The sequence below is a fragment of the Plectropomus leopardus genome, chromosome 21 (assembly GCF_026936395.1).
Source record: "Plectropomus leopardus strain MGB_pleo_1.0 chromosome 21, ASM2693639v1, whole genome shotgun sequence".
In the NCBI taxonomy this organism is placed as follows: domain Eukaryota; kingdom Metazoa; phylum Chordata; class Actinopteri; order Perciformes; family Serranidae; genus Plectropomus; species Plectropomus leopardus.
The window spans coordinates 16300464-16317221 of NC_142196.1; the positions used below are offsets into that span (position 1 = coordinate 16300464).

A 16758-nucleotide genomic window follows, 5' to 3' on the forward strand; every position below is an offset into this window, starting at 1 on the left:
CTTCAAATAAACAAATCACAACTCGTTGGGGCTTTTTATTGTTAGTTTACAAATAGCGATTGACCTGCAACCTCATGCCTATGAGCGAATCACAGCCGTGATATTCAGTACAGCAGCACTCCCTGTCTGAGATTTTGCATTATGCCTCCATGCCAGCGATTTCTAAAGAGCGTCTTGAGGGAATTTCTTCAAATTTGGCACAAACGTCCACTTGGACTGTACTGATTCTATTTTGGTGGTTAAAAGTCGAGTTAACCATGACCTCGTCTGTCTTATACCCGTGATAGTCTCAAAAGCACCTTTCAATTGTTTTCAAATTTGGCATAAATGCTCACTTGGACTCAATGATAAACTGATTTGATTTTGGTGGTCAAAGGTCAAGGTCACCATGACCTTGCGTTTGTCTTATGTTTGTAAGTGACGGCCTCGAGGAAATTTCTGAAATTTGTTGGGCTCAAGAATGAACTGATTAGAATTTGGAGGTCAAAGGTCACTGTAACCTCACAAGACATGTTTTTGGCCACAACTCTTATACAAAATTTCACACAAATGTCTAATAGGAAGGTGATAAAGTCATGACATTTTATATCCAAAATGGTAAAGGTCGACATCACTGTGATATTGTAGTGTTCTGCAAAAACACACTGTTTTAATCAGATACTGATTCGTTGACATTAATCTTGAGTGCTCTTCTTAGAGGGGAAGATGTGTGTGAAGCATTCGTGTTTTCACAGACGTGGATGTAAACTGTAACTGCAACTTGACTGCTTCATGGAGGCATACAACCACAAGGCGGCAATTCTAGTTTTTCTGTTTTGCTTTGTTTTACAGTAAAAACAATTTGCTCTGCAATTTACTTCTACAGATGTGGCGATTTAGTTTTAAATCCACTCTTGTTGGAATAAACCCACCACTACCACCGCTAATTTTCATTGTTTCTCCCACTGCTGGATTCTGAAAAAAAAAAAACAACAACCCTGCAGCTAAGGAAAAAAACAAAAAATAGTGACTGAGTTCAAGTGCCATCTAGTGGAGCAAGAAACACACAATTCTTCAGTTGGCAGCAAATACAAATGTCTCCTTATAAACTTTATTAATCAATTTTGTATTTACAAATACATACATAATCTAACAATTCTGATATGAAACATTGGTATTTACAAAATAGCTCTTGGAAAAAATGATTCTGTACAGTAGAACCTGATAAGTTAGTAAATTACATTGGTAGGTAACTGTGCAGAAGGTTTCTTAATGATCCAGAAAACATCAATTAATGTTCTAAACCTAAATTTGATTTTGTTTTACTACCAAACAGTCGGTTTTACCAACATTTCAAATGAAGAGTTTTAAGGAATCATATTTTCCTGCGCCCTTAAAATCAAAAGTTTTCTGAAATATTACAAATTATAACTTTGACATCACAAGTATGCCGAACGGAACAAATTTGAGATTGAAACTGTGAACGTGTAAACAATCAGACAGACGTGGTGTCATTTCAACCTAGAAACCGTTTTTTCAGGTGCTTCACCACTTTCTGAACTCGAACAGTTAAAAGAGCAACATAACCCTAATAGAAAATAAATCTCATCATTTCAGAACCCCAGTTCATCACAATGCAGCAGGACGTCTCCTCACACGGCTGAGCTGCCATCGTGGCCCAGAATGTGGCTGATGTTGTGGGCAGGACGATTGGGCTGCTTACCAGAGTCGGCAGCCGACGTGTTGGAGAGAGACAGCAGGGGAGACATCGGCATGGCCGAACCGTCGGTGGGCATGCCTGTGGCGATCTCAGGGAACAACGAGGTGAGGCTGAAGTTGGATATGTGAGGGGTGATTCCAGATGAGTTGGCAATGGGCATGGGGGGCATATCTGGAAGCAAGGGGAAGCTGGGCTGGCCAAAACCGACAGGGCGAGGTGGGGAGAGGATAGAGCCAAAGCGGTTATTGAGCGGAGGAGCGCTGCCCTTGTCGGCACTCGGGCTGGTAAACATTTGGTTGGATAAGTACTGGAGGGTGACATCGCTGGGGAGGCTCGGGTGAGCAGCTGGAGAATAAGAAGTGTAGAAGGAGGATAAAGTGTTCTGGGGCTCCACAGGCAGAAGGGACGGCGTGCGGGAGGCGTTGGGCTGGCTGACAGGAGGGATGAATGTGGAGTTCGCATTGATGGGAGGTGGAGGATTCATCCCTCCCTCTGGAATAAAGGGGAAACCAAAGTTCTGTGTCAGGTGTTGGTCAGGAACCAGATTGTTGTCGCTCGGAACCTGAGCACTATCTGCCATAAAGCGAACGATAGTGCTGCGTCGGGCCTCTCCTCCAGACTGCGGTCTGCTCAGCAGCATGCCTCCTCCTGACGGCAGAGGCAGGTGGCCCTCAGGCTCAAAGGGGTTGCTCTGTCTCAGAGCTCCTGATCGAGGCCGGTCACCAGGTCTCAGTTTGGTGGGCTGAGTGTCTCTGGCGATGTGGCGAGAGTGCTGGCTCACTGCAGTAGGAGGTCTGGAAGGGGCTGAGGAGCGGCCGGGCTCAGAGCTGCTGTGTGGGGTTGGAGGGTGGGGGAGACCTGCACGCACACCTGGGCCTCCATGCATATTACTGCTGACCTGAGAAATGTGGCCCTTGTTGCCCTCTCCGAGCCGCATCGCTGGAGCCTTCTGTGTCTGGGGCACACTGGGGCTGGACGCCTTGGCCTGTATGTCTCCTGAAGAGCTTCCCGGCACGCAGCTGTACTCCATGCTGACTGGGGGACAGCACTGCACTGCTCGCTGGTGGTTGCTCTGCTCAGGCAGGTGAGGGGAGAGGAGGCTTTGCATGAAACTCTGGTGACAACCTTCCTGCTCCCGCGGGAGGCCGACCTGTACTCCCTGTGAGCCGGGATGAGCTGCACTGTAGCGGTTCCTACCGTCCGCTGGAGGGCCGACACCCATCCTAAACCCGCCCTGCTGTTGTCCCTGCGGGCCCCTCTGGGAAGACGGCACTGACTTCGGGGCCATGTCACTCCCACGAGAAACCTGAGCCTCAAAACCACCAAGCTGATGGGCTCCTCCCCCCATGGCCTTGAATGGTGGACACTCTGAGACCCGCTGAACATCAGCGGGTCCTGGATGGTCAGAGGGCAGGCGGTTCTGTGGGTTGTGTGCGATGTTGGCCTTCCCGCGTGATGTGTCCAAGTAACCGCGAAGGTCTGGCTGCTCCTGTGTGGCACCACGGCCAGGCTGAAGGTGGAGACCCATGCGCTGTTGCTGTTCACCGCTGGTGGAACTTTTACCGATGAGTGCTTCTGCGGAGTAGCTGGAAACACGGTGGCGTTCCTGCCGTGTCGGAGCGCAGGCCAGGTCAGACGAGCGGGACACAGGGTTGCTGGGAGGAGGGATGAGCTGCTGCTCCAGAGTCCGAGTGCTCATCATCCTCTGCATAGCACTATGATCTTGTCCAGGCTGAGGGAGAGAATAAGTTTAAATGTTATTTTCAAACTGCAGTCTTATTAATTATTCAATATCAACAATTTTACTTGACTGTTCACATTGTTAGATAACTGTTGACATTTATAGATCAACAAGATATGATTTAAACATATTTAATGGCAATTTTTAATAATTGCATTTCAGGTGAAATTACAATCTTACATTTTCAATCCTTTGTTTTAACTGTGACTATGTGGGGAGGGCTGCTTTTTAACTGCAAAGCCCAGAACAGAAAAAAACTCCTAAGCAAGCATTTTGTGTTTTTTTTAGGATTCTTTTTGCTGTGACAGTGCAAATGTTATCTGCTGCAGTGGTCTGCTAAAACTAGTCCTTTGTACGAGGAACGCTGGAAAGATTTACCAACCAGTCCCACAAAATACCAGCATACCAGTTTTAACTTTTTAAACCAGTTTGATTGCACAAAAAGAAATCTCACATGAGGTCGTGATTATTTATGAAAAAATGAAAATCCATTGGGAACTTTGCTTTGATTAGTTGCCTGCACGTTTACTTGTTGACCAAATTTATCAACAAATAATTTTAGCATTAAAAATACCAGTCAAATGAAGATACAGAGACAAGATCACTTTTACTTAGTTTCCAGTATTATTAAAGGGTGACTCCATTATTTTTTTGAGGTTTTTATATCATTATATCATGTGTAGCTTTCCAGTAACCTCATCTCTTCAAATCCAAAAATGTGTATGTTTAGCATCAAAAGGCGATGTTCCCAAGCCCTTCTATAAACTTCATCCCATGTGACCTGACATACATTTCTACATGATGCACGTTGCTACAGTTAAACCAACATACCACTATAGATGTCATGTTAGTTCATTTCTGAAAATGATACAGTAACACAAACAAACAAACTGACTGAAGCATAGAGTAGACCAGCAACTTCCATGTGTATAATGTAAAACTATCAATGAAGTCTGGTGGCTTTAAAGTAGGCAATGTGATGGATGTGAAGTTCCCCCACCTGAAAAGGCTGTCTGAGACCACAGTGAAGAAAAAAAATTCTAAATATGGCATAAACTTAAACTGATATTGACTGATATTGCTTTATGCTAATGGCTCAGTGGGGGCTTCCATGTGAAAAACATGGAAAGCATTATAGATGGATCTACCCTTTAAATCTCACTGTCTTTATCTACCATGTGACACTAACCTTGAGGTGCTCCTGCTGGGCCAGGTGGCTGCTGTGGTGGGCCCTAGATCCTGCTGCCTGGGCCTCACAGCTCTTCTCCTGGTGTCTAAAGTGCTGCTGCTGCTGCTGCTGCTGCTGTTGGATCTGCTGCTGTAGATGCTGCTGGTGTCTGGAGTGGGAGCTCTGCTGCTGCTGCTGTAACTGCTGCTGCTGTTGGTGTTGTTGATGTTGTGTCTGTGGCTGCTGTTGATGCGTTTGCTGTTGGTGCTGTTGTGGATGTGACTGTTGGTGTTGTGTTGGCTGTTGATGCTGTTGTGATTGTTGGTGTGACTGTTGATGCTGCTGTGACTGCTGCGGCGGCTGTGCGTGCTGCTGATGCTGCGTCTGTTGTTGTTGTTGTTGATGTGAGTGCTGCTGCTGAACTCCAGATTTCTCCAAATGGTGCTGCTTCTGTTGCAAGCCAGCAGGTGAACCACTTTGACTGCCTCTGACAAGTCCCCGTTTCTTCTGCACATGCTGCTGCTGCTCCTGCTGCTGAAGCGCCCTCTGGTGTAGTGAGTGGCGCTGTGCGGCGTCAGGCTGCGTCAGGTGGTGCTGCAGATGATACAGATGATGTCTCTGTTGCTCTTGCTGCTGCTTCATGTAGAGGTTTCCTCCCAGGTGCTGGCCAGGCTGGGTCGCAGCATGCTGTGGATGACCCTGCGGCAGGTGAAGCACACCTGGTTGGTTTTGCTCAGGGGGTCCTTGAGGAGGGCAGTGGCCATCCGTGGGCCGAACTACGGGGCTCATGAAAGAGTTTGTGGAGAAGAGGGGGCCTCCGCTCTCTGAATTAATCCTTGTCATGACAGCTGAGGACGTGGGGGGCAGCTGTCCCACCATCATCTGGCTGTGGTCTGGTGCTTTCACGTCCATGTGGCTAACAGTGGTAGCTGAAGGAGGGCAAGGCTTGGGACGTTTTCCAGTGTTTAGCATCACCTCCTCCTGGGCCTGCCGCTTGGAGATGATCTTAACTTGTCGCTCACTACCACCAAGTCCAGCCTGAGCCCTCATTAATGCAGTCTTTAAGGGGGTGTACTCATTTAGTTGGGCTGCACCTGGGCAGGGTGAGAGGGTGTTGTTTGAGGGTTGGGATATGTGGGCTGAAGTCCCTACAGGTGAGGGGACTGAGACCTGTTGGCCAGCAAGACTGGGAGAGCCAGGATAGGGTTGCTGAATGGAGCTGGGCCTGATCAGGTTGTTTACACTGAGGCTAGTGCCGCTCTGGGATGAGCTCTGAGACTGGACCTGGGGGAGAGGCTGAGACTGGGAGTATGAGATGTTTTGTGGATGTCTGCTTCCATTGGGCGCCTCCCCAGCCTGAGCTCTGACAGGGGCAGCAGGTTTACCGGTTACTGTGTCCATGGGTTTAGTCACTTTTACCTGCTGTCCAGTTGAGCCCCTGTCTTTACTGCTAGACACTGCTGGGGTTTTCGGAGGCTCCCATGTGGCTGCGGTTGGGTTTGTTGAAGCACTGTTTCCAGAGCAGCCTCCACTCCGCCTTCCTGGACTGTCCTGTTCTAGCATGGCCAACGCCAGCATTTCTGCCTGCTCAGAGGTGAATGTAAATGTTCCAAAGGAGCCAGATGACGCACTAATAGTGTGGCCCTGAGGAAGCATGGATGCCACGGAGAACCCTCTGCCTCCCCCGGCCCCTGAAGCCATGGGAGAATCTGTCTGTCTGCTAGATGTCATCGGGTGTTCTATAGTTTGATCGTCGAGGTTGGTGTATACCTGTTGTGACAGAGCAAAATCCTTTCTAGAGGGGGCACCAGAAGTTGCAGCCACCATGCCATCTTTCTCTGCTGCTGTGGAGTGTCCGTCTACCTGAGCCTCCCTGTCTCTTCTTGGAGGCTGGGGTGGTTTGACTTCAGCAGGATGGCAGGGGGCGGGGTTGGGCATATTCACATCCGGCTGCTGCGTTGATGCTTTATTGGTCGTGACCCTTTTCCTAAACTCTGAACTTGTCGTAGGGGTTGTAACAGAGCTGTGAGCTGCAGAAAATGTTGACACAGGTAATGTGAGTGCTGCAGTTGTGGTTACCAAGGGTGAAGTTGTGGGCTGAGACTGAGGTTTACTACAGGGCAGAGGATCTTGGGTGTTAGATACCAGTGCACGACATACTGAAGTTGGTTGGGTAGCCTGATTTAAAGATACTGGTGCAGTTGTTGGGATACTGCTGGTGCACGCTGGAGTCAGACATGCAGTAGAAATGGTGGTGGACAGAGTCTCAGTAGTGCCTGCAGAACTGACCACAGGTTTGCTTGGTTTAGAAACAGCCGTGGTGGCAGCTGACTTACTTTGTGTTGTGCTAGTTGCTGAACTGGTGGTCGGTTGTTTAACCTCTGGAACTGAGAGTTTGGTTACAGTTGAGTTGTTGCCAGAAGCTACAGCTGGTTTACTCTCAGTGGACACAGCTGCACTAACTGTTGGCTTGACCGATGTGGCACTGACAGTTGTAACTGCAGTTGCCACACCACCAGTGTTAGTGTGACTGAATACAACATCTGTTTGAGTTGCACTGACAGAGATTTTGCTCTGTGAATGAGATTGACTAAGTACAGTTGACTCACTTGATGAACTACACACAATCATTAATTGAGTGTTTTGTGAAGAGGTGACATTCCCTACAGCTTCACTACAATCTGTAGTTGTAACAACTGTGGTACAAGTGGGGGGAATTTCTGTGACTTTCATTGCCGGGGACTGTAAAACTTGAGTTACTGAAACTTGACCTGTCTGTATTTCTCCTGCAGCAACCACAGGTTTGGCATAAACAGCAGCAGCAGGCGGAGCCTGACTGAGCTCCTTTTTCTTGACTGGTTTAGCCCTTTTAGCTGTTGCCCTCTTTATATTCAAAGGTGTGCGAAGCCTTTTTCCTGGAGGCTTAGAGGCATTAACCACCGGGCCTGATTTGACTGGGTTCAAACCAGGGACCTGTAGCTGCCGGGCAGGTAGAGCAAGTGCAGTTCCAGGGATGGATGGTGGAGCAGGTGGCTGCTTCTGCTGGACTACTGATGATGGAGCAGCTGGAGGCTGAATAATGTTCTGACTAGAAATAGTGAGTGGAAGGCCCTGAGAGATGCTCTGATTGAGACTGCTGAGTGCACCTAAACTGTTGAGGGCCACATTAGTAGTTGGTTCCTCAGTGGTGGTGGGCTGGACCAGCTGGAGTGTACTCTGGCCGGCCTGGGAGCTGGATTTGTCAGACGTCTTCATGGGCTGCAAGGCAAACACCTGACCGTTCACAGTGATAGTCTGTGGGGTTGGGGGAACCGGTGGGGAAGAGGAAGCCTGTGTGACCTGAACGGGATGGTTAATTTGAGGCTGAACAGGGCGTGGGAGAATGTGCACCAGTTGCTTTCCTCCAACACTCTGTAGGGAAGTGGCAGATGTTGAACAGCTGGTTGTGGGTATTTGAGTGGACACAACAGGTACTGCAGTAGGCACAGCAGCAGGCACCATGCCAACCTGAGGATTTTGAGGGGCAGGAGCAACCTGATTGGGTGCTTGGATAATTACAATATGCTGACACGGTGTCTGATTGGGTATTTCCTCCCTTACGACTGACTGGGTTGGGCAAGAACCTGCCTGCTGCAGGATGACCACACTTGGGTTGTTAGTGTTCTGTGGTGCTGTCACTGCTGCGACTGTCCCTCCAGTTGGGTTGACCTGCAGCACCTGCATGGTCTGAAGGAGGGGCAGCACAGTGGCCTGTGGCTGGGGCACCAGGGCTGGCTGAGAGATGGGCTGAGGCTGAGGTATGAGGGCGGTTGAAGGATGGGGAACCAATGATGCTGGCTGAAGTACAGCAGGCTGGGGCTGTGATGACACGACAGCAGGATGGGCCACCACACCTGGCTGGGGCACTATGGCTGACTGGGAGAGAACTGCACACTGTGGCTGGGGAGCCAGAACACTCTGAGGCTGTGCCTGGTTCAGGATCGCTGGCCGTAGCTGGGGCTGTCTCTGAAAGGGCTGCGCTTGAATGTGGGCTGTAATGGGTGCTTGCTGTACAGGCACGTGTGGTTGCATCTGTATTTGAATGGGCTGAACAGAAGGTTTGTTGCCCATTGGACACACAGTGACCTGCTGGACAGCCTGGGTGGTGTTGATGACCTCTGGGGTGGGAAGACTCTGGCAGACTGGCTGCACTGTGTTTCCTGCCATCTGCAGCGTTGTCCAGGTTGTCTGTGTGCTGCCTGCCGCCCCAGCTCTAAGAAGGGTTTGGCTATTGGGAATAGCAGTGTAACTTATAGTCCTCATGGCAGTGTCCTGTGTGACCCAAGAGCAAACCTCTGAGGCTGCTGCTCTGGATGTGTTTATAGCTTGGGTAAGCGTAGTGAGATTAGGCTGAGCGGGGCTTTCAGTCAGAAGCTGTGAGGCTGGTGTGGCTGCTATGGTGAGGGTTGGGGCTGGAGCGGCAGGTTGTGGTTGTTGGGGCAGGGCTGCGGTGGCAGCAGGGATCTGCAGGGTGATGTAAGACACAGAGGGTGGCAGAGTGGGGGCTGCAGCCGGTGTCTCGACCACACACTGCTCTATCATTCTCAGGCCTGGTGTAGATTGGATGGGTGTGGCGGTCGAACCAGGGAGAAGAGCAGGGGTGGAGGACGAGGTATTAACTTGCAGCACGGCTCCATTAACCCTCAACCTGGCACTGACCTCAGAAGGTGGCTGAAGAATTATTGTTTCAGAGGGCTGTTTCGCTGGGCTCGTCTCCTTCCCTGCTGGGCACATCACATTGCCGTTGGAATAGACGATGATCCCCTTTGGGAGTTGGTGAGTAGGGGTCACCTTTGCCACCTTGGCACAACGCTGTTTGCCCTTCCAGTGAATTGTGGGGTCCTCTAGGATATTAATATCATGGGCTTTGAGGAGCTCAATGTAGTGAGCGCTCTCCCTCCTCAACTCCTCCATCTGACGCCGCAGCCGACGAATCTCCTCCGCTGCACAGAGATCGAGCAAACATATAATCAATCAACTGTACTTATGTGTCATATGTTAAAGATTCAAAGTACAGTACTGTGCTGCAGTCATACTCAATTTGCAGCCTGTGGGCAAAATCTGACCCCCGAAAGAGTGCTGGGTGCATTTCGCAAAAGTGGCCCCCAAGCAAGTTGAGTATCCCAGCTGTACTGTTCAGTCACACTTTCTGTATGTGTACTGTTAAAACTTCACCTTGGACTTTATCTCCTCCTTCCAGAAGCAATGTATCATTTTGTTTCTTCAGCTCAGTGATGTAGCGAAAGGCCTGGTCCAAGATCATGTTCTTACTCTATAGATGAAGGTACAGATTAAGGTTTCAAACATGCCACACAGCATTTATGTAGCTTGTACAGTCATTAACTTGACCATAACATGTTAGTGACAAGGCCAAACAGTAATGCCAGCTTGTCTCTTACCTGTTTAAGTGCCTGGGAACAGGGCAGAAGATTACCAATGCGGTTAATCCCAGCATTAATCTTCTCTTTCCTGTGTCTCTCAACTACACAGAGAAGAGAGTAAACTTTAGTGTCCAGTTGCATTTAGTGAAAAGAATCCTTTCACAATAAATATTAGGGCTGCCACTTTAAAGTCAGATATTCAAGTAATCAGTCGGAGTTGACGCTTTTTTTGTTGTTGTTTTTTTGCCAGTCAGTGTGCTATGCTGTGTATATTTCTTTGATGTTTTGGTCCCCAGATTTAGCTGCGAAGTGAGTGACTTTCACACTGCTCTTTGGTACAGGGAGCTTCAGATGAGTAGGTAGTGGCACAGAGGAGAGAAAGGATTTCTTCTGCTTAGAAGTGCTTAATCTACAGCTCACAGCAACTTAACATGTCAGACTTTGGCTTGAGTTCGATATCTAGTTTGGGAAAAAAATGTTGCACATTTTCGATTCTGTTTTTAACACAGCTTGTTTACAATATATGGAAAAAATAAATCATTGGATAACCATATTTAACTGCCAAATCCCATTTGACTGATATAATTCTGAGTTGGGTACAGCCCTAATGAATATATAGCACGTTTGCTAAGTAGTAATATTTGAACAGAAGCATAACAGGAGAGAATATTTCACCTGCATTGTGAGATTCTTTGTTTTTCTTCTTTCTGCAAAAAAACCAAACAAACAAAAAACAGTTTTTATAACAACTATGGACACTATCAAAATGCCTGAAATATTATGCTTAGGTTAAAACAACAATACAGAGCAGATATCTCAAACATCCTTACTTGGGTTTACGACCAGGTGTCTGAGTTTCAGTCATCTCTGGCATAATGTCCTAAAAGTTGCCTGTATGATAAGGCACCAGTCAACACATTTAACAGCTGGACCCTAAATCCTTATCGTGCCAATCCTGCAATGAAAATAAAACATCCGGATTAAATATCAATTTTAAAGGAGAAAGATTAAACCAGACAACTGTATAAGACCACAAATAACCAATCAAATTAAATTATCCAGCAGAAATGTTGTCATATAATTTGGTAAGGCAGTAGACATCTGAGACCTCTCTAATACAACTACTAGATGCTAATAAACTGGTGTTGATGAACCTAGCTTTACAGCTAATCTAAGTCATTTACCTAATCATTACAACATAATAACAGCATGTGTAGCGTAATACACACACAGTTGTGACTCCTCGTTTACGTTGTTGACAGCAAGCGATGATCAATTATTATCCGATCACTTAATCAGCAAGAAACTAGCAACCTGACCAAATACCTATCCAGCTAGCTTTCTGTTAGCCAGCTAGCTAACAGCTAGCTCACCTTACCGTTACCGACATAATTATTGAGCAAATTAACGGCGGATTTATTCGCCGCCCGTGTGATAAAATGCTGCTAATGGGTGGTAGCTTTCACTAACCTGTTGCCTCGGCATTTTGGAGACTGTCTGCCGCTGCGAGTACTTTGAGATTGGAGGCTAACTGTTAGCTAGCAGAGCATTAAACTCAACTCATTTCTCAAAACAATCTAGATACACCTAGCCTGGTGCAGAAAGGGGAGGGCTCTGGGGAAGCCGACAGCCAATAGTATTCCAGACTTTAGAGGTTTGGGCCAATCAGGACGTGTAAAAGGGCATCGGGACGGGTGAACAACAAATGCACCTATATATGCTGTATGCACCCTCTGTATCCTATATACATGTTTTTAAAATGTGTACATGTGACTATCTTCTTGGCTGATTTTTAGTCAGATCTCCAAAGACATTTTGGCGAGAATATTTCAGTCAAAGAACCTGAGTTAAAATACTCAATAATCAAAATTTCGCCAAGAATGAACAGTATATAATTAATATGCTCATTCTTTTTAGCTAAATTTTACATCTGTAAATGTTTCAAGAAATTGCCCTCATATACCACTATCAAAAGAAATAAAAAAAAAGATCTACACACATATCTTTAAACAATATCAAACTTAAAATTTTGTTAATTTATGCAAATCTTACCGCTTTATTATATATAAATATTTTATTTTATTTATACAAATAATTATTTGCTTTATCTTGCTTTATTATGTATAGTAACTTTTATTTTACTACTTTATTTTTATTATATAAATAATTAGTTTGTGCATAATTTTTGGCTAAATTATTCATACATTTTATTCTATTTTTAAGGAAACTGCTTTTGTATACCACTTTCAAAAAGTATATATAATCAAAAAATCCTATCTATAAAACATATCTTAAAACAATATCAAACTTAAAATTATGTATTAAAACTTACCATAACTATTAATTAATGCAAGCCTTAAAGCTTTATTATATAACAAATTAGGCAAACCCCTTATCTATTATATTTTATATTTTTGTGCCTACTTGTCATTATTTTCATATATACATTTTTGTATTGACCACTAAATGTACTGTTTCCAAACTGTTCACATTATTAAAAAAAAGTTTAGTTGCTGTGCTAGTATTAAAGTAGTAAATGGTTTTACAGTAAATTTTGACCATAATAATGTGCTTATAATTCACTATTTATGAAAACGAATAAGACAGTTGGCAACACATTTACTGCAAATAGTAATTCCTTTATTTAGACGTTAAAAAGTCTTACAATATAGAGCTCCAGAAAAGATAAAATTCTTCAAAGAAAGGAAAAACATGCTTATACTACAGTGGAGAGGACACATCTCTCCTTGCATGCAGAGGGGACAGAGCTTCCTCTGGGTAAAACACTGTTCAAGAGACCAAACCAAAACTTCCAAACTATCAGCTGAGCTTCAAACCCTCATGGTGTGTGTAACAGAAGCTGACTGAGACAGGTAGTTTGAGAAGACCAAATCTGAAAGGTGGCTACATAAGGTGCCAAAGATGTTTAAGGTAAGATGTCTCCAAACACATCCATGTGTTTAGAGACATGCATCCTCACACACCTTCATTATATTACTGAAAATAATGCCCAAATCCAATCCCAAACAGCCAATCTGTTATTTTAACATCCCCCACAAGAGCATGTGGAGTGCCCTTCTCAGAAACACATTCAATATTTTGTTTCTCTCGTTCTTTAATGTTATCACCCTTAATAGTAAACCCAGGAGAACCTCTGAACCATTTGCCATTTTAATGTAAAAAATAAAAATAACAGTTGAAGGGGAATTAAATTAACAGGCTAGAAAATAAAGTTATTCAGAAATTATGAGTGGTGCCTGCGTCTTCCCACCACCTCAAAACCGTTCAGCCTTCTTTACGCCCGAACAGAGAGGATACATTCCCCCTCTGGACATGACATATCTGCAAACTGGTCAGACTCATTCCCCATAAATCCCAGGGTTCGGGTGGTGTGGGAATAGAGTTGCGACTGTTCCACGTACTCAAAGCATCACTCCAAGCTGACCAGCTGGGACTCGTGAGTGTCCGTTTTAACATTTTTACAGCTTCAAACCAACTGTTTTCGTTCGCTCGACAGTGTAGATATGTCCCCATTAGCTTTGTAACCGCATAAAACAACTCAAACACAAACAGCATGTTTTGCAAACACCACACCCTCCCCCTTCACCAAGTCTAAAACTGTCTGAAGTTGGCAACATCATCGATAGGAGCACTTTTGGATAATAAGCTTTTTGTCATGTTCAATTATCTGTATGAGGAAAAGGGAGCGATAAAATATGCAAAAAAAAATCAAAGGGGGCCCCTTTGCAAAATAAATGCAGCATTTTTTGTACATTAAATTTGTTTTCTCTTTTAGCGTCCTTTGAAGAAAGTGTTGAATGTGTCGACCCTGGGGCATTTGTCACAGTTCTGTTTCTGTGGAGACGGGCACATCTGTGCTCTTTCCAAACACTGTGTCCCTACTCTGCCTTCTGAAGCTCTCCGCTGGGCGGCGCACATGGGCTGCGCAGACTCTTCTGCAACACATGGGCATCTGCGGGCTCTATCCTCTTGTAGTAATTCTTTTTTGTTTCGATGATCTCAAAGCCAAACTTCTGGTAAAAGTGAATGGCTGACTCATTGCTGATCTGCACATGACTGTGGAGAGGGAAAGGAGAAATGTTGTTAGAACAGTTCATAAGAATCAGTTATGACCATTGTCAGTGAAAAAAAAAAAGATTTCATTAATTTACACTGAAAATATGCTTTTAATGTTTTTATTTTTTTTTGCAGAATCAACTAAAGCAGCAACGACATCTCCTCGTGCAGCTTCTGCAATCGGACACTCACAGGTAAATGTTGTCAAAAGTGCCATCCTTCTCACAGATGTTTAGCACGTGATTCAGCATCTTTGTACCTGGAGAAAAAGACAAAGGCAAAGTTTCAAAAAACAAAACACAAGCTCATAAGGTGCACTCCAGCGTTGTCTAGAGATGCCGAGCTCCTTACCAATGCCAAGTCTACGGTAGGGTGCTAGACAGCCGAGCGTCATGATGTACAGTCTCTTCTGGTTCTGAGAGTGGTCCACTCTGCAGCACACAGCACCCACTGCAATGTCATTGAAGTATGCTGCAAGACAAAGAAGAGGGGAGATTGTAACATCACCAGCAGACAGGGAATCCTTCTTTTCTTCTAACCTCAGGAGCAATGATTGCTAAACTGCAGAGGGCAGAGAAATGTTAAGGTTTTCATGACAAAGTAATTTGTGTTGTCACTGACCAAGGACTGAATCCTGCCAGTGATTTCTGCTTCTTACATTTCACCGTCACCAGAAATGCAGTACTGTCATGCTTTTTTAAATACAAAAAAGTAAGTTATCTGGGAGTATGTTACATGACTGATGTTTCTTACCTAGCTTTGCAAGCTCTCCAACTTCCAGTACATCTTTGTAAAACTTGTCGTTGTAGCTGACAGGGAAGATGAACTGGTTCAGGCGTTTCAGCTGCTTAATGTTGTGGGGCGTAACATCCCCCAGCTCGATCCGGCTACTGGAACAAGAGCAAAACGGTCAAATGGCTGACAACTGGTACACTTTTTAATACAGTATAATTTGCCCCAAATGCAATTAGTAACTTTGGTATCTAACTGTTGAGTAGCTTTTTTTCCCCCCTTTATCCACTAAACAGAATGAATACTAAACCTGAAACGCAAAAAGATTATTACAGTTAAGTATTTTTATCAAACAAACCTCTGAACATTGTCATGTTGCAGATTAATTAATTTATTTTGAGAAAATTATCAGCAAAATAACTATTCCTTTGTATCATTGTAAAGCAGTACAATAAATCTCTGCAGTAAAATCAAATGACAGCCAATCCAGATGAACTGAAAGCTGCATTACTGACATAAATGTCACACAGCACAATGGTATGCCACACAGTATTGCCTAGTACCAGACACAATCCACATAAATCTCATTTTCAACAAAACAAAAAATAAAATAAAATACCTGTAACTATTATTTTTTATAGATATGTGTGTGTTATAGTGTCCTGGTAACTGACCCAAACACAGCTCTCCTGCTTGTATGGTTGAAAGGTTCACTGAGGTATTTTTAGACTACACATCCCAAAAAAAAACAGCTGTTGGTCACGTGTGTTGCTCATCAAGATATACAGTGCCAGCATCCGTCAAAACTTAAACCGGTAACGTCTCTGAAATCCAATCTGAACATTTTAACATAGTTCAGTGTTAACTGGCCTCACTTTATCTGAGAAAAGTAGCCAAAAAGTGTTACAACGTAGAGCACCACTGGCTGCATTACTTTGACAAGTTACACTAAGCAAGCTGGACTCTGAAGTTGATGTAACGTTTTCACGGTAACTGACATTAATATGGGCTTACTGTAACAGAAACTTGTCTTGTGACTTAGTTAACCGACTTGGCAACCTTATTGCAACTCAAGTTTAGGCGATCTTTGACGCGAACACAAATTAATCTGTGATCCAGCCTCTTTAGCTTAGCTAAAGCAGGTTTACTGACTCAGCTCCCAGTAGCAGCTAGCTAGTTAGCTTCGCTAGTTCGCCACCTGAACGAATCGACAAGCGGCTTAAGCTAACGAGGATATCCTTGACAGATCTGTTTCGGTTAAGTCAATGTCCTTTTTATTTTTTGTCCCACGCCTGAATAAAAGTAGCTTAGCAAGCTAGCTATAGCTAGCCTCGCCGTCTCCTCCCCGCCTCCCCTTTTAGAAAAAAACAGACATGAAAAACTTTACTCGTGCTAAGCTACTTATTCGTGACTCAAAAGCTTACACTCACCCTTTCATTGTAAACGGATGTTATCCTTTATTTTCGATGAGGCTGAACTTTAGAGTTGTTTTGGGTAAAGAGGAGGAATTTTGACAGAGTTAGGGTCGGGGATGCCTCCCGTTTTACCCTCCACATGTAGCTAGTTGCGGTGGTTGCAGTTAGCTTAGCCGCCGCACTCCTTCCACGACTGTGTGGAGACTGTCAACCCTGACCCCCGCATGCGCACTGACACTGCTGCATATCTATGCAGCAACCATGGTGCCCTGAGTTTAGTCTGTCAGGAGCTTCACTGTAACATATCCATGGTCAGGATGTCTACTGCGCCCTGCAAGCACAACGTTAGCTGTGTTTAGATGTATTATAATAAAACGGTCCCTGCGGATCCTTAAAAAGTCTTAAAAGGCATTGAATTCATTGATCATTAAATAATAATCGTTATTTGTATACCAATTTTCATATATAAAATGCAGCTCAAAGTGCTTTACATGCAAGAGTGCTAA

General features: G+C 44.9%; 2 protein-coding genes across 3 annotated transcripts; both read right to left on the reverse strand.

The window, feature by feature from the left end:
* Positions 1-1057: 1057 nt before the first annotated feature.
* On the reverse strand, positions 1058-11638 carry usf3 (upstream transcription factor family member 3). Its single transcript, XM_042510047.2, has 7 exons — positions 11499-11638; positions 10859-10983; positions 10704-10735; positions 10047-10129; positions 9823-9919; positions 4630-9590; positions 1058-3431 (listed from the first exon to the last, which is right to left on the reverse strand). Exons 2-7 carry the CDS (start codon positions 10900-10902, stop codon positions 1632-1634), a joined length of 7017 nt encoding a protein of 2338 aa, XP_042365981.2. The 5' UTR covers positions 10903-10983; positions 11499-11638; the 3' UTR covers positions 1058-1631.
* A 1008-nt stretch (positions 11639-12646) lies between these two features.
* naa50 (N-alpha-acetyltransferase 50, NatE catalytic subunit) lies at positions 12647-16479 on the reverse strand. 2 transcript variants are annotated; one of them, XM_042510050.2, is made up of 5 exons: positions 16268-16479; positions 14859-14992; positions 14457-14576; positions 14298-14364; positions 12647-14105 (listed from the first exon to the last, which is right to left on the reverse strand). In XM_042510050.2, exons 1-5 carry the CDS (start codon positions 16273-16275, stop codon positions 13928-13930), a joined length of 507 nt encoding a protein of 168 aa, XP_042365984.1. In that variant the 5' UTR covers positions 16276-16479; the 3' UTR covers positions 12647-13927. The 2 variants fall into 2 exon arrangements, with proteins under 2 accessions (XP_042365984.1, XP_042365982.1); XM_042510048.2 differs by having other exon boundaries at positions 14859-14995.
* Between the last annotated feature and the right edge of the window lie 279 nt (positions 16480-16758).

Coding starts and splice junctions, on each gene's coding strand:
- naa50 (XM_042510048.2), bottom strand. Junction 14,577..14,858: donor TGGAGAGCTTGCAAAGCTAG/GTAAGAAACATC, acceptor TTTGTCTTGCAG/CATACTTCAATGACATTGCA. Junction 14,106..14,297: donor ACTTTTGACAACATTTACCT/GTGAGTGTCCGA, acceptor CCCTCTCCACAG/TCATGTGCAGATCAGCAATG.
- usf3 (XM_042510047.2), bottom strand. CDS start 10,902: ATGCCAGAGATGACTGAAACTCAGACACCTGGTCGTAAACCCAA. Junction 9,920..10,046: donor GTTCCCAGGCACTTAAACAG/GTAAGAGACAAG, acceptor CTTCATCTATAG/AGTAAGAACATGATCTTGGA. Junction 3,432..4,629: donor CCCAGCAGGAGCACCTCAAG/GTTAGTGTCACA, acceptor TCTCTCCCTCAG/CCTGGACAAGATCATAGTGC.